The sequence below is a fragment of the Heptranchias perlo genome, chromosome 18 (genome assembly GCF_035084215.1).
Source record: "Heptranchias perlo isolate sHepPer1 chromosome 18, sHepPer1.hap1, whole genome shotgun sequence".
Taxonomy (NCBI): domain Eukaryota; kingdom Metazoa; phylum Chordata; class Chondrichthyes; order Hexanchiformes; family Hexanchidae; genus Heptranchias; species Heptranchias perlo.
The window spans coordinates 33,659,821-33,675,668 of record NC_090342.1 but is presented as its reverse complement, the minus strand read 5'-3'; the positions used below and the strand labels follow the sequence as shown (position 1 = coordinate 33,675,668).

Below are 15,848 nucleotides of genomic sequence, written 5' to 3'. Positions count from 1 at the left end.
GAACTTTATATTGCATTTATATCCATGATGTTCCTCGCCTAGAAGTACTGGATATGAACACCAGCTGCAAAAAGAAAAATGATGTTCCATTCCCTAATACTAACATTCCTTGATCAGTATATCATTAACCCCCTGCCCCCCACCCCCCACCCCTCTACAACCAAAACTTCTAGAAAACTTGTGGAGGTTGGGTGAGGCAGTACATTCACTCTTAAGGTCCGTACATAACTTGGAACTGGAGGGTTCCCAGCACCCAGTGAACTGGAAGAAGTCAACACCTTCAGAAGAGGAGGTGAGAAGTGGAGAAAATTAGTGAGATAGAAAGAAAAAAGAACTTGCATTTATATGGCGTCTTTCATGTTCTCAGGACATTTCAAAGTGCTTTACAGTCAATTAATTACTTTAGAACTGTACTCACTGTTGCTTTGTAGACAAATGCAGCAGCCAATGAGATAAATAATCAGTTAATCTGTTTTGGTGGTGTAGGTTGTTAATTGTATTCAGGTGGTGTGTATCAATTGGGGACTCTCGTATCCATTTATATGAGAGCTTATCTAGGGGGTGCACTGTGTGAATCTCTGTGAATAAAGGCTTGGAAGCAACTGAAGACCAGGCTCTAGTATTCTATCCTTCACCATCCGGCTATCCAGTTTTGACATGGGAGCAAAGAATGGTTGCCTAAAGCAGGAGGTTGAAAACTACGATTTTTTTTGGACATTAAAAAAAACATGAAAGCCTAGTTGCCATTGTGGAAAATGGCAGAAAACAAGTTTAAATCATCGAGGTATGATTTCCCTCCAATGTTATCGGAGTTTGAACCGTATGACCAGTGGAAGAATGAGGCTGATACGTGGACACGGGTTACTACTCTGCCAAAGAGAAAACAAGGCATGGCCTTGGCACTGTCGCTTCCTGAATGAAGTAAAATCAGAAGTAAGGTATTTTCTGAGATGGATACAGATCTTTTGAATAATGATGAAGGTTTCACCTTTCTAATAGAATTTCTGGATCAAATCTACAAGAAAGATGACCTGTTAAGTACCTATGAGGCCTGGTCAGCATTGGATAGATTTCAGAAAACGGACAGTCATTCAATGGAAGAATATATCATGCACTTTAACAAATTGTATAAACGGTTGACAGAGTTCCAATTGGCAATCCCTGGATCGGTACTAGTGTTTAAATAATTAGATTGTGCTAAGGTGTCTCATATGGACAGGCAACTGGTCCTAACTGGAGTCCAGTTCACGGAAAAGGGGACTCTGTTGGATCAAATGTCTGCTGCCTTAAAAAAAATCCTAGGGAAACAATCATTCCCTTCAGCCTTCATGGAACAAATGACGCCTTCCGCTGTGACACAAAGAATAGAAGATTTGATGGTTACCAGGTTTTGAAATGTTCCAGATAATAAACGCAGGTGCCAGACCAGGTTTCAAAATTTTCAAGAGACTGGACGCAGGCATCAATATGATGGATGGAATAAAGACAGCCAGATTGGTGATGAAAGCAGGTACAGTAAATCCAGTTATATCAACAGAAGACAAAATTGGGACAGTTTTCACCCAAAAACAGGCGAATGGACCCCAGGAATGCCCAAGGAAAAAAAATCAGTAGATGCTTTAGGTGTGACTCCAAGTATCATTATGAGACAAAATGCCCAGAGCAAAGACGCAAGGTCTTTGAATTGACGCATGAAGAAAATAGTTCTGAGGAAGAGGATGAAGGTAATGATGAATCTGAACAGATTATACTGGTCACAAGCAGTTTTAATCCTGTGATGAATGTATTAGTCGCAGATTCCTTTAAATGGGTGGTGTTAAATAGTGCATGTAGTTCAACTGCATGCAGGGTAGATTGGTTAAAATGTTAGCTTGATTCACTAAGTGAGCATCGACACAAGGTTAAGAAACATAAAAGTTCTACATGTTTTAGGTTTGGAGATGACAACACCTTGAGATCACTCAGGAGAGTGGTAATTCCATGTAGGATAGTTGGAATAAGCCATTTTATAAGTATGGAAGTAGTTTCTAGTGAGATATCTATGCTTTTGGGTAAACTTTCCATGAAAAAGGCAGAAATGAAACTTGACATGGAACATGATGAGGCAATCATTTTTGAGAAATTGGTTGATTTTCAGTTTACCCAGTCAGGGCATTATTGTATCCCCTTAATAAAACCTGATGTTTCTCATCAGTGTGTTAGGCAAGTATTAATGGCATCAGGCAATAAGGATAAGAGAGAAAAAAACTAATTGTCTTAAAGTTACATAGCTAATTTGCCCACCCTACTTGTCAATGTTTAAAAATCCGCTAAAAGATGCAGATGTAGTTGATGAGGAGTACACGAGGCTAATAGAAGAGATTAGTGAGAACTGTGAAATCTGTAAGATGTATAGACGGACGCCTCCGCATCCTATTGTAAGTGTTCCATTAGCACTTGACTTTAATGAGGTAGTTGCCATGGATCTAAAGGTATGGGACAAAGACAGAAATGTTTTCATCTTACATTTTATTGACCTGGTTGCGAGATTTAGTATTTCTACATTGATGTACAGTAAGGAGGTTATTCTAGATAAAATTATGGAAAAATGTATAGGCACTGGACTTGGGACACCAACAAAGTTTTTGACCAGTAATGGAGGTGAATTCATTAACGCGGAGTTCAGAGATATGTGTGAGAATATGAATATAATTGTCATGAATACAGTGGCTGAGAGCCCTTTTAGCAATGGTCTTTGTGAAAGGAATCATGCTGTGATTGATAGCATAGTGCATAAAATTTTGGTTGATCGAACAGAGTGTAAATTGTCAACTGCCCTGGCATGGGCAGTTCATGCAAAGAATTCTCTTCCAATGGTTGGAGGATATAGTCCTTTCCAACTAGTCTATGGGCGCAATCCCAAATTACATTTTGTTCTTTGTGATAATCCTCCTGCTCTAGAAGGTACTACAATTAGTGCCATTTTTTCTGAGCATTTAAATGCTATGCATGCAGGGAGACAGGCTTTTATCAAGGCTGCGGTATTAGAGAAAATTCGTAGAGCGTGAAGCATCGTATTAGACCATCTGAGACAGAGTTCAATTCAGGAGATTTGGTAAACCATAAAACATAGGGTCATATGGAATGGAAAGGCCCTGGTAAGGTAATAGGTTGGGATGGTAAGACAGTACTTGTTCAATATGGCAATCAAACTGTTAAGGTTCATTCCTCACAATCAATTGGAATTAATTATAAAATCTCAGACACTGAACAGTTCATAGAAATAAACGATGCACCTTATGCCTCAGATGTTCATGATTTTTTTTTGATAAGGTTCCTGAGGTACCGTCTGAGGTAGATCAAGGGCTGGACAGTGGTAATGTCAGTCATCAAGAAACACATGTTAGAGCTATCACATCTACAGAACAATTACCCAAAGTGGGTGACATATGTTACAGAAGGGACTAATGAATGGAGGGATGCAACAATTTTTGGACGTGCAGGTAAAGCTACTGGTGGGTTTAAATTTTGGTTGAATGTTCAGGATGATGGCCATGAAGCGAGGTCCATGGACTGGCAGAATGGGGTAAAAGAGTGGAGAGTTCGGAAGCGGAGTACAAGTAGTGATAGGGAGTCCGGAAATGAATCTCATGTCAGGAAATGATCACGAACTAGAGATGAAAGAGGGAAATCTCTCAGTAGTAGTCCCTGCAGACAGAGAAGTGGAAGTAGCAGATGTAGCTTGACTAGGTCAATGAAACAAAGACCACAGAACAGTCGCGTAACAGAACTAGAAGCAGAAGTCCTCATGATCGTGAAGTTTTGGTGGCTGCCAATAAACTTGAGGATAAACGAGTAAGAGGCAAAACAAAAGGAGTTAGATAGTGGGAAAGAATTTGGAGTTTATTCAGAGGTAACAGATAAGGGTCAACCAGCTTTGTTGCAAAGATGGGTTTGTACTGAAAAAGTCCTTGCCGATGGGACTTATAAGGTTAAAGCGAGGTTGGTAGCAAGGGTTTTTGAAGAGAAACTGGGGGGGGTACAGATGTTCGAGTGGATTCTCCCATTGCTGGAAAGGTAATCTTAAAAATCTTTTTGGCTCTTGGCAATATATTCATGGGAGTGTAGGTCAATTGACATAAAAGCCGCATTTCTGGAGGGCGATACTTTTCAGAGAGAAGTGTTTCTGAAACTGCCTAAAGAGGCAGCAGATACGGAAGGAAAACTATGGAAATTAAACAAATGCGTCTATGGCCTGAATGATGCTTACAAGGTATGGTATTTTTCAGTGAGATCTGTTTTGCTGAAAATAGGTTGTATTCAACTAAAAGCAGATCCCACAATGTTTTATTGGTACCATAACAGAAAAACTTTCAGACATCTTCATGATGCATGTTGATGATTTCTTATGGGGTGGTACTGCGGAATTTGAGAAATTCGTCATTAATAAGATTAGAGTTGAATTTAAAATTGGGAGTGAGGCCTGTGGGGCTTTTAAATATATTGGTTTAGATATTAAGCAGAGTGGGTCTGGTATAACTTTAAATCAACAGTCCTATTTAGAGAGAGTTACTCCCAAGCTGGTGAATCGTACTAGGTCATCACAGAAAGGTGATGTTATATCTAAAGAAGAGACAGAGCAATTACGAAGCTTGATTGGTCAGTTGAACTGGTTGTGCACTCAGATTAGACCAGATGCTTGTTTGATGCTTTGGAGTTAAGTACTTCAATGAAACATTCCATAGTAGAGAATGTTTTAAGGGCAAATAAAACATTACGAAAATTAAATATACTTAAATGCGTACTTAAGTTCCCATCTTTAGGTGACCCAAAGGAAATGAAGCTAGTTATCTTTAGCGATGCTTCACATGCTAGTCTTCCTGATGGGTATTCTAGTGCAGATGATTTAATCGTTTTTCTTATGGGGGAGAATGGGAAATGTTGTCCTTTTGCTTGGGAAGCGAAGAAAATAAAAAGGGTTGTTAAAAGTACTCAGGCTGCTGAAACACGGGCTTTTGTCGATGCAGTGGATATGGGATTCTATTTGGCAAATATTTTGAGTGACATCCTGTACAATGGGAGTACTGAAGATAGTATGCCCACTGAATGTTATGTAGACAATCGTTCATTGTAGGATAATGTAGACTCTACAAAAGATTACAGATTGACCTTGCTGGCTTGAGACAAATGCTGGCGAGAAAGGAAATCTCTAAAATTAAATGGGTGGATTCAAGCCATCAACTGTTGGATTGTTTTTCTAAAAGAAGAAGTACAAAGAAATTATTAGAGATCTTGGAGAAGGGTCGCCTCACAATGTAATGCTTTAAATAGTATTAAGTTGTACAGAGTATGAAAATTTTTGTTTGTATTGTATATGTAAAAGTTTAATTTTTTTATTTAAAGAGAGAATCAATTAGTGTTAATTGTATTCAGGTGGTGTGTATCAATTGGGGACTCTCTTGTATCTATTTATATGAGCACTTATCTAGGGATTGCACTGTGTGGATCTCTGTGAATAAAGGCTTGAAAGCAACTGAAGACCAGGCTCTGGTACTCTATCCTTTGCCATCTGGCTATCCAGTTTTGACAGGTTGAGGGGTGAATGTTGGCCAGGACATCAGAAGAACTCTTCTTCCCTTCTTTGAATAGTGCCATGGGATCTTTTATGTACACCTCAACAGGCAGACAGGGCCTTAGTGTAGCAGATCATCCAAAAGATGTCACCTCTGACAAGTCAGCATTCTCTCAGTATTGCACTGAAGTGTCAGCCTTATACTGTGTTGCTCAAATTCCTGAAGTGGAGCTTCAATCCAAGACCTCCTGACTCAGAGACAATACTGATACCACTGGGCCAAACTGACACTAAAAACCTGCTCAAATGAGCTGCTTTACCATGCTTTCATCCATAAAACCTTAGAGGAAATCAGCCAGGCAGATGTTGTACAAAAAAAAGGCATTTTTGTCTTCAAACAAAAATCTTTCAGGACTCAGGGTTAATAAAGAATTCATCCTACAAACACTGATGTTAACAAACAATATTACTTACAGATTGTAAACGAATCTGTGAGGTTCTCTTTGTTGGAACTGGAGTCCTCCATCTGCAGAGAGCCTGACACAAATGAAAGGTTTTCTGAAGACACATCAACCTGGTTGGAACTCATGGAGACCTCTGTTGTAATGGTGGAAACAGAGACTGTGTCCAGTCCCACACTAGACCCATGAAGAGGCACTGGCTCGAGAGAAGGCAGCGAGTGAGAGGAAGAAAGAGCCACTCCGACTGGGTTTGAGTTCATTGCAGCAGCATGGATGGAGTCACTCAAAGAATTCTCTGACATGTTGCTTGCTCGACCAGTCATTGGTTCTGGTTCCATGACAACTGGCAACTCCAGCGAGTTAGCATGAATTGGAATCACGGTATTCTGCCCTACTACTGCCTCTGCTTCCAAATTATTCCCCACCGAGTCCACAGTTATCGTTTCATGGTTTCTGGAGCCAGAGGGCAATGTTTGTGGCTCTCCTGTGACCCCATCCATTGTCAAGTCTTCACTCATCCCTTCTGTAGAGATGGGACTGTTGACTCGGGAAACCGTTTCCATGGAGATGTTAGCATCCAATGAGACCTCCTGGTTGTTGCTCCGATGCAAATTCTGGGAGTTGTGAGTGCCTACTTGTCTTGAGTCTATGGAGACGATGCTGGGATCCAAGCCCACTCCACCACTAGGTTCATAATGGTCAAGGGTAGCTGGGTTACTGGAAACAGTCAGTGCAGGGCTGCCATCCACGCTGATAGCACTGGGATGGATGTATTGGGGAGGTGGTCTATCAGCCAAGTAAGACAAAATACCTGCAGGAAGTAACAAATGTAAATCAGTTGCAAAGTGAGAAACATTACCTTTACTTTAGATCAAACCTTTACTCTCCATTAAGTAGGTTGCCATGTTATCGATGCTAGGTATAGGAAGAAAAGAGCTGAATGGGGAGAGGCATTACCATTTCTTGGGCAGACACAGAATTTCTCATCTGGGAACAATGAATATATGAAGTGGAAAGGGATTTGAAATTTTTGTTGTTCATGTGCCCAAAAAGTAAGCGAGTATTCTGCAGGGCACTTAAAAACCAAATAGATTTGTTGGAGGAAAAAAAAAGATCAGATTTAACAAAAATGGCCAGTTTGCTGGGGCTTTCAGTGTGCTCAGAGAAGCTCCTTGGGATGCTTTACTACATTAAAGGAGCTATACCTGTGTAAGTTACATCGAGTTACATAGAAACTACAGCGCAGAAACAGGCCATTCAGCCCAACAGATCCATGCTGGTGTTTATGCTCCACACAAGCCTCCTCCCTCCCTACTTCATCTAACCCTATCAGCAAAGCCTTCTATTCCTTTTTCCCTCATGTGCTTATATAGTTTCCCCTTAAATGCATCCATGTTATTTGCCTCAACTACTCGTATCGCATTCTCACCGCCCTTTGGGTAAAGAAGTTTCTCCTGAATCCCCTATTGGATTTATTAGCGACTGTTTTATATTTATGACCTCTAGTTCTGGTCTCCCCCACAAGTGGAAATATTTTCTCTACTTCTACCCTATCAAACCCTTTCATTATCTTAAAGACCTCAATCAGGTCACGCCTCATCCTCTTTTCTAGAGAAAAGAGCCCCAACCTGTTCAGCCTTTTTTGATAAATATATCCTCTCAGTGCTGGTATCATCATTGTGAATCTTTTTTGCGCCCTCTCCATGCTTTCTATAATATGGAGACCAGAACAGTGCACAATACTCCAAGTGTGGTGTAACCAAGGTTCTATAAAAGTTTAACATAACTTCTCTGCTTTTCAATTCTATCCCTCTAGAAATGAACCCCAGTGCTTGATTTGCCTTTTTTATGGCCTTATTAACCTGCGTCACTACTTTTAGTGATTTGTGTATCCGAATCCCCAGATCCCTTTGCTCCTGTACCCCATTTGTTGTTGTTGCAATATAACATAGGTCACACCCATCTGTCTCTGGACAGTGCACACTCAACTTCAGCCCTACCATCATGGAGATGTAGCACGTGGGGTCCAGGCCTTTCCCCACAGGGAAGGAGGTCCTGCCAGGCTGCTGCTGCTGGCGGCCAGTTATACAATAGTAATGGTGAGACACAGGAGCAGGTAGTCTGCTTGTTCTGGTGGTGGAGGCATAGAGAACAAGAATTGGAGACAAAGTAATAAATATCAACAGTAGCAGAAAGGGCTGCAGCTACTGAAGAGTATTTTCATCAAAAGACATTAAAAACATGTGAGGAGGAAGAGAGTCATGGTATTGAAATTATAGCAGAAAACAATGAAAATACAAGGCAGGTCAGCAAGTCAGTCACCATTTGAAAGGGAAAGAAATTGGAACATACTCTCTAAAACTGCCAAAGAACAGCAGTGTAGAGGAGGCAATGCAGACAGATGGAGGGAGCGTGAAGGAAGCGGCACAGACAGACAAAGGGCAGACAGGGAAGGCAGCACAGACAGTCGAACAGCACATACAAGAGGCAGGAGAGACAAATAGAAGCACATGAAAACATGGCAGGCAGATGAGAGGTGCATGGAGGAAGCAGCGCAGACAGACAAGGGACACAAGGGGTGGGGGGGGCGCGGAGATCAGGGATCAGGCCTGATAGACATTAGACACGGAGAAGCACTGTGTGTCTGGCAATTGTTGGAACACACATTACATTTCTGAGAGGATGTCAAGTTTAGAAGAAAGCAAACACTAATGTTTGCCCTTCCCTTGCCAGGTTCTTCACTTACCAGGCAGAATGTGCCGAAAGTAGCTGTTCTCTAAGTGTGGATATGGAGGAGGGGGTAAAGTATAATTCCGCTCCGGAATGCTGCACATTACTCCACGTTCTCCAATGCTCATTGGAAGCATTAATGAAAGGGCAGACGGGAGGGAACCTAAGGACGGACTAAGGTTCGGTATTGCCACTGGCATTCCTGCAGTTTAAACACCAAGAAATGAATTAAAATAAGCAAACACGTACTAAGCACTTCAGAAACATACTACACAACACAAGCTATATGTTTAGTTTGAATATGCACAGGCTCACCGCTAACCCTTCCTAGGACCATCACACAACACTATTCTTCTCTGTAGTAAATGCATACTAACTCTGACATTACACTATGATCAAGGCCACCAATTTATGGTTTTGATGGAAAGGAGGATGGAATTGCAGAATTCGATCCTAACACACTGATGAAACACCTGAATCCTATATTACAAAAAAAAACCCAGAATTTGACATGTTCACTTACTGCAAATCAGTGAGCTTGGTCATGATTCAACACCATATGACTAATTTGCAGCAGTGTGATGTGTGAATCTTTCAGCAGTTACCTAGCACTAAAATCACTCAGAAGGCAAAGCACCCTGTTTACAATGCATCAAAACCTATAAATCGTGACACCCAAGAAAATCAAATTACCTGCTGACACCTGGATTAGTCTTCCTGTTTCTTTGAATGTAGTCTATCCTTCACTTACCTTGAAATATGCCTGTTGGTCCCTGGGCTGAAAGGACTGGACAGTACTCAAGTCCCATAGATCTGAGAGAATGTTATACCCATCTCCCCCAAAGCCATATGAGATTCTCATGCTGCGTTAATAACCTCAAACCCAGTCCTTGGATAATGATCTTTTTTTAAGAAAGATGGATGACTCCACGTGGCATTTACAGCATTGACAACGTTTGCAGTTCTCAAAGGGCTTCCCAACGCAATGCTGAATTAGAGCCAAGAGCGTAACCCCCGGTTCTTTTGGCTCCACTTTGGCACTACCTCGAGACCCCTACTTGGATACTTTGTCAGGACTTCCTTTGAGAATCGCGAGTGTCTCCAAGGCATGTGACTTTGACATTTAGCCCATTTAGTGACCACTGACTTTTTCAGATGGTTGTTGGTCTGCCAATTCTGTGACAAAGATACACATTTCAAAACATACCCAGAAACACACTGTTTGGTGATGGGGCCATCTAAAATTTTAATGCTAAACTGATCAAATAACTGTCTGAATTTATACAGTTCGTTGACCCACTGGTACAATACGGCAGAGCTTTCAGAGACATTCACACAGTAAAATCTGCACTCGAGCTCTGAGGAATACGGAAGCAGAAAGACTTTGGGCACCAAGATCTCTCGGGAAAGAAGCATTCTGAGACAACTTAGAAACTTCAGCTGAGGTTTCAAGAAAAGCCTAATCCAAATGCAAAAAAAAACCGATGGAACTACTGGGAGAGCCTAAAGCTTACCGATTCCACAGATGGAACGGTTACTATCCCAAAAATAGGCTTAAGGCCTTAGAGTGACACAGGCTCAAAAGGGCACACTAAATTTCAGTGAAAATAGGATTAAGATTCCACAATGGTGTTGGTCATCTACAAAATACTCAACCTGGAGCTGAAGGGGGCTTGCTAATTACAGTAAAGAGTTAAACTTATGTATTCAATGAGGCAAGTACATTGAGAAAGATAAGCAACAAAAGCAGCAGGAGACACTTGCAAGAAGTGGTACTCCAAAGAAAAGGAAATGCAACTGGCATTCCAGAGTTCACTGGGTACTGGACAATAGGGAATGCACAGTCTGCTGGATGACTGTGTAAGGATTTTCAACATTGGATCAAACCCCATTTTACTTTTTTGAACTACTGGGTGATTCAACATAAAGGGTTAACCAGTCCCTTTAAGGATTTGGACATTCACTTGGATAGTACATTTACAGTACATTTGAAAGCAAGGGTTAACTTGCCCTGGACATTACAGTATAAATGCACAATTGCAAAACAGCAAGTGCAGACTGTTTAAACTGCAGGAGCAATACAGTACAGAAACTGTAGACAGGCTGCAACTTTCAGTAACAACTGATAAGGAGAAGCTTCCAGAAGGTTTTCGATGTCCATAACAACTGCAAAGGACAAAGATAAGAGGACACCTGGCTTTGTGTATAGGGGAGGATATAAGGGGTTCATGCAGTCCATGAGTGGTCCAACCAGCTGTCCATCTTAATGCTATGGACAAATTGGGCCTTCTCATAACTTGGTTCACACCTATTTGCAAAAGCATATAAAGATACGACATCGTAGCAGTCAAAACAACGGACAACAGACAACATCGGAGAAGCTGGAAGAAGCTTCAAGATTAACAACTGCAGCATGAGCTCCTCCGAGACTTTGTTGACAAACTTTGACAAAAAGACTTTGATTCTGAGCTTTGACCAAACCACTTTGTCTCTGAACTTTGATGAAAAAACAAACCTTGATGAGAAGAACCTCGACACATCACTCAATACGTCTCTCAATGCACACCTGTTACTGCAGCAACTGACACCCTACTTCTAGACCTAGATGGCTGCTTTGATACATACGGTTGTACATGCTACTTGCTCGCTTTGCTTCATGCTGGTCATGTGCTCTTTTAAATCATTAAATAAGGAACATTGCGAACCCCCACTTGTATTATTGGGTGGAGTAATCCATATATTGATTGAGTTGCTTCATGCTTGCTATGCGCTCCTTTTAAATCAATCAATCAATAAAGAAACAAACAATCACTTTCATTAAGGAAACACCGTGTCAAGGTGGCTTTCTTTGTCTGATCTATCGTCCAGGTCCACGAACCTCTGGGAAAGACCCTAAATTCCCTACAACTGTTAGCAGCGAATATTGACTATTGCACTCTGAATTCTCCCAGTTTAGATCAGCATTTCATACCTGGAGCTGGGAGAGGGTTGTGGGTGGGAGAACCCATTCCCAGGTGACTTCCCGTAACAGGTAAGGTGCTGCTAACAGATGAAGCACTCAGCTGATCCATCCCCACAGGGCTCAGGTTGATGTCATTCATGCTGAAAAATACACAATGTACATGTTATTAATCAGTGACATTGATTAACTACAGGTTAATCAGATTAACTACAGGTGTAGCATCCTCTCACAAACAGTTCATTTCAACAAAATGGCACAGGAACCAATACTTAAAATACAGACAGTATAACACAAGGTATTTCCAATATTTCTTTCTATTAAGAGAAAATCATCAATCCGATATCTCCAATGGGATTCATTGCGAAACGTCCACACCATAAATCCAACAGGGAACAGGCCTTCAGGTCCTACATTGCAAATCTGATCATGCATTTACTGAATCAGAGATCTGATTTTTATGTAAACTCTGGAAAATCCAACATCATCCTGTACTGTAATCTGTAATGATCCTCATTCTGTGCTTCTGAACGGCACTAAAATACTTCATTCCTGGGACAGAGACCAGGGCCAAATGCGTTAACTGCAGTAAACCAGCTCCATTCCCAAATTCCATGGCTTTTAAATAAAAATCCCACCCTTCCAACCATCGTCATGCAGCAGACTCTTCCTTACTTACTCACCTCTTTACCGTGTAAGCAACGGAAATACCAAATGAAGAAAAACATCCCGATACTACATCTTAGAGAAATGAAATTGGTTCCCTCAAAAAGTGATCATGTGATTCCAAGACAAAAGCATGGATTTACCTGAAAGAGTCTCCTGGTTTTTCCTGGCCCAGAAGGTTTTCACTGCTGAATCATCCATCTGTTCCCACTGTGGAAAGCAAATGAATAATATCAGAGTAATGACAATGTGTGGACCTCAGTACACACACAAACACACACCCCAGTCCAGCCCAGTTCCAACACAAATCCACCAAGTACATGTCTGCCCACACCAGCCCTCACATAATCCCACCCAATACAGACACCAGCCCAGCACAGATCTAACCAGAATACAGCTATGCAGTAGAGAAGCATCAGCCCAGACCCAGCTCAAATCCATCCGACTGAAACCCACCAAGGTCACACACCAGCACATCACAGACCCACTCAGTATATACATATACTTACCAAGTACAAACCCAACCAGCTCACACCAACAAAACCTACAAAATACACAGCAGAAACTAGTACAAAGGCTAGCACAAACACAAACCACTAGGATAGTCCCACCAAATCCACTAATATATATTGATCCTTTATCACTGGCTCTCAGTTTGTGGATCACACAAATTTTGTGCAGATACACGTCATGTCCACAAAAAGCAGGACAAGTCCAACCCGGCCAATTTTTGCCCTATCAACCTACACCCAATCATCAATAAAGTGATGGAAAGAGTCGTCAACGGTGCTGTCAAACGGCACAAATTCAACAACAACCTGCTCGTCGATGCTTAGTTTGGGTTCCACCAGGATGAATCGACTTTGACCTCATTACAGCCTTGGTCCAAACATTGACATGTGACCTGAATTCCACAGGTGAGATGAGAGTGACTGCCCTTGGTATCAAGGCACCATTCAACCATGTATAGATACAGATCGTACAGAGTCAGTACAGTTACAGGCCGTACGCAGAGTCGGTACACCCATGCAGTTACACTAAAAAAAAACCTACGTAGTGCCAGACCCGGGACAGTATAAATATTCCACAGTAACAGTCACAGGGCTGGAACTGTTGCTGTATCAGACTGACAACAAGTTGCCCTGTTTACAGGGGTTTGTAATGGGTCGGATCTGGGATGTTGGAGAATGAATCTCGCTCCTTGACCCAGACGCAGACCCTGGCCTCAACATGATGATTATTACCACAGTTTGATGGGTATTTTCTGGGAGCGGGGCTGCTGCCTGCCCGGGACAGGCCTGGGTGAGGCAGCGGGTGCAGGGTTGCTGGCGGTGCAGGTGCCGTGCCTGGCCTGGCCTGGCCCGGGAGCTCGGCTGGGCTCGGCCGCCCCGCGCCGGGTTTGTTACTTTCTCTCCTTTGTGTTTTTTTGTATCGAATGTTTGTCACTGACCTGTCAGCGCGCGCGGCCCCAAACCCACCGCCTACCAACAATGTTGTACTGCGCCTGCGCCGGTCCAACAGCGCCCTCGGCTGTTTATTCCCGGAAATTACAGAACTCCACTGTTTAACCCCCAACCATTACAGCAGTCGTTGAATAGTTTGTTGCAGTCCTCGGTTGCTGCCCCTTTCTGTCATTACTGTTGCTATATTGAGAAACTTAGGTGGAGAGGCATAGCCTATAGTGCAGGTCAGGCTGAGAAGAGTAACAGGAAAGATTAAGTTAGTGGGGAAGTAACTCGCATTTGTTTAATGAGATCCTAAGGACTTCCAACGTGCTTTGTATCCAATCTTTGCAGTGTAGTCACTGGCAGGCAAACCTAGGCAATCAATTTGTGTACAGTACAATCCCACAAGTAATGATTACATGAAGCCAAGCTTGGGATATAAAGGTCCAAATTTGCAGGTGGAAAGGAAGAATGAGGGATTCCAGTTTTGAGTTCCTAAGAAATAATGAGTTAGAGGAGGAGACAGTGTGATTTTAACACAGGGAGGATGGAGGGAAGAGGACGAACATGTAGGATACTGTATTTAAGGCTTGCGGAAATAAGAAAGGAAATTGTTATGATCTGGAATGCACTGCATGGAAGGATGGTGGAAGCAGATTCAATAATAACTTTCCAATGGGAATTGGATAAATACTTAAGAACATAAGAACATAAGAAATAGGAGCAGGAGTAGGCCAATCAGCCCTTCGAGCCTGCTCCGCCATTTAATAAGATCATAGCTGATCTGATCCTAACCTCAAATCTAAATTCATGTCCAATTTCCTGCCCGCTCCCCGTAACTTGAAGGGGAAAAATTTGCAGGGCTATGGGGAAAGAGCAAGGGAGTGGGACTAATTGGATAGCTCTTTCAGAGCCGGCACAGGCACGATGGAACGAATGGCTTCCTTCTGTGCTGTATCATTCTATGAAAATTCGGAGCATCCATTATTCTTGTAATGTCAGCTGTGGCTCAGTTGGTAGTACTCTTGCCTCTAACTCAGAAGGTTTGTGGGTTCAAGTCCCATTCCATGAGACTTGAGCACAAAATCTAGGCTGACAGTGCAGTACTGATTGCTGCATTGTCAGCAGTGCTGTCTTTTGAATGAGACATTAAACCCAGTCCTCGTCTGCTCTCTCAGGTGGACATAAAAGATCCTATGGTACTATTTCGAAGAAGAGCAGGGGAATTTTCACCAATATTTATTCCTCAACCAACATCACTAAAACAGATTATCTGGTCATTATTACATTGCTGTTTGTGGGAGGTTGCTGTGCACAAATTGGCTGCTGCATTTCCTACATACAACATTGACTACACTTCAAAAGAATTTTATTGGTTGTAAAGTGCTTTGGGACGTCCTGAGGTCATGAAATGCGCTATATAAGAGCAAGTTCTTTATTAATTATGGATAAATATAACAATTTCAGGGCAGCCCTAAACAATTGCAATCACTTATTCTACAATGGAGCACAGTTTGCAGCAGCAGATTTACATAAATAGAAGATATTATACAAGTTCTTTCCCAGTAATTTTGGGGCACCTCCCAATCTAATCCTGTCAGACAGGTGTCCTTTCTACATTACAGTGCTGCTGCCATTGGCAGCTTTGATTGACTTCAGCAGCACTTCAGCAATGTAAATAAGATGGGGCTACTGCCATTGAGAACAGTGAACAGACTCAAGGGGCAGCAGTGCTCCACTCAGTAAAAGTAAACGCTTGCTGTTGGAGGCAGAGTACTCAACCTACTAATATAATATAAGGTTGTGATGTGGTTTTCACTTTGTTGGCATGTGCACACTTTTCCCAATAACAGTTTGAGATGTTTAAACTTCATGCCCAGTTGTTTCTTTGTTCCTGTGGTGCAATGCAAATGGGGTGGGTTCCACAGCACTGGCAGTCCCAACATATTACAGAACTGTTTCTTCTTGATATAAAGGGAGCATTACATCACAACAGTCCTGTTGAGTTCAGTAAGAGGTAAGTTGTGAAATTCCAC

The 15,848-nt window shown here is 42.0% G+C and overlaps 2 protein-coding genes across 3 annotated transcripts in view; one reads left to right on the top strand and one right to left on the bottom strand.

Annotated features, from left to right (window-relative positions):
- ndufb2 (NADH:ubiquinone oxidoreductase subunit B2) overlaps positions 1-11,568 on the top strand; it is a 41,989-nt gene extending 30,421 nt beyond the window's left edge. The window contains exon 4 of the mRNA XM_067999674.1: positions 10,030-11,568. The gene's annotated coding sequence lies outside the window, so the exon portion shown is untranslated. The remainder of the gene's footprint in view (positions 1-10,029) is intronic.
- prdm4 (PR domain containing 4) overlaps positions 1-13,866 on the bottom strand; it is a 30,826-nt gene extending 16,960 nt beyond the window's left edge. Inside the window, exons 1-5 of one of the 2 annotated variants that reach the window (XM_067999667.1) lie at positions 13,818-13,866; positions 12,511-12,577; positions 11,714-11,844; positions 8,759-8,944; positions 6,026-6,823 (exon numbers count right to left, since the gene is read on the bottom strand). In XM_067999667.1, the coding sequence (XP_067855768.1) occupies positions 6,026-6,823; positions 8,759-8,944; positions 11,714-11,843 (1,114 nt within the window). In that variant the 5' untranslated portion in view covers position 11,844; positions 12,511-12,577; positions 13,818-13,866. Of the gene's footprint in view, positions 1-6,025; positions 6,824-8,758; positions 8,945-11,713; positions 11,845-12,510; positions 12,578-13,185; positions 13,778-13,817 lie in introns of those variants that run through there. The other variant, XM_067999669.1, reaches the window with a different exon arrangement.
- Positions 13,867-15,848: the final 1,982 nt, after the last annotated feature.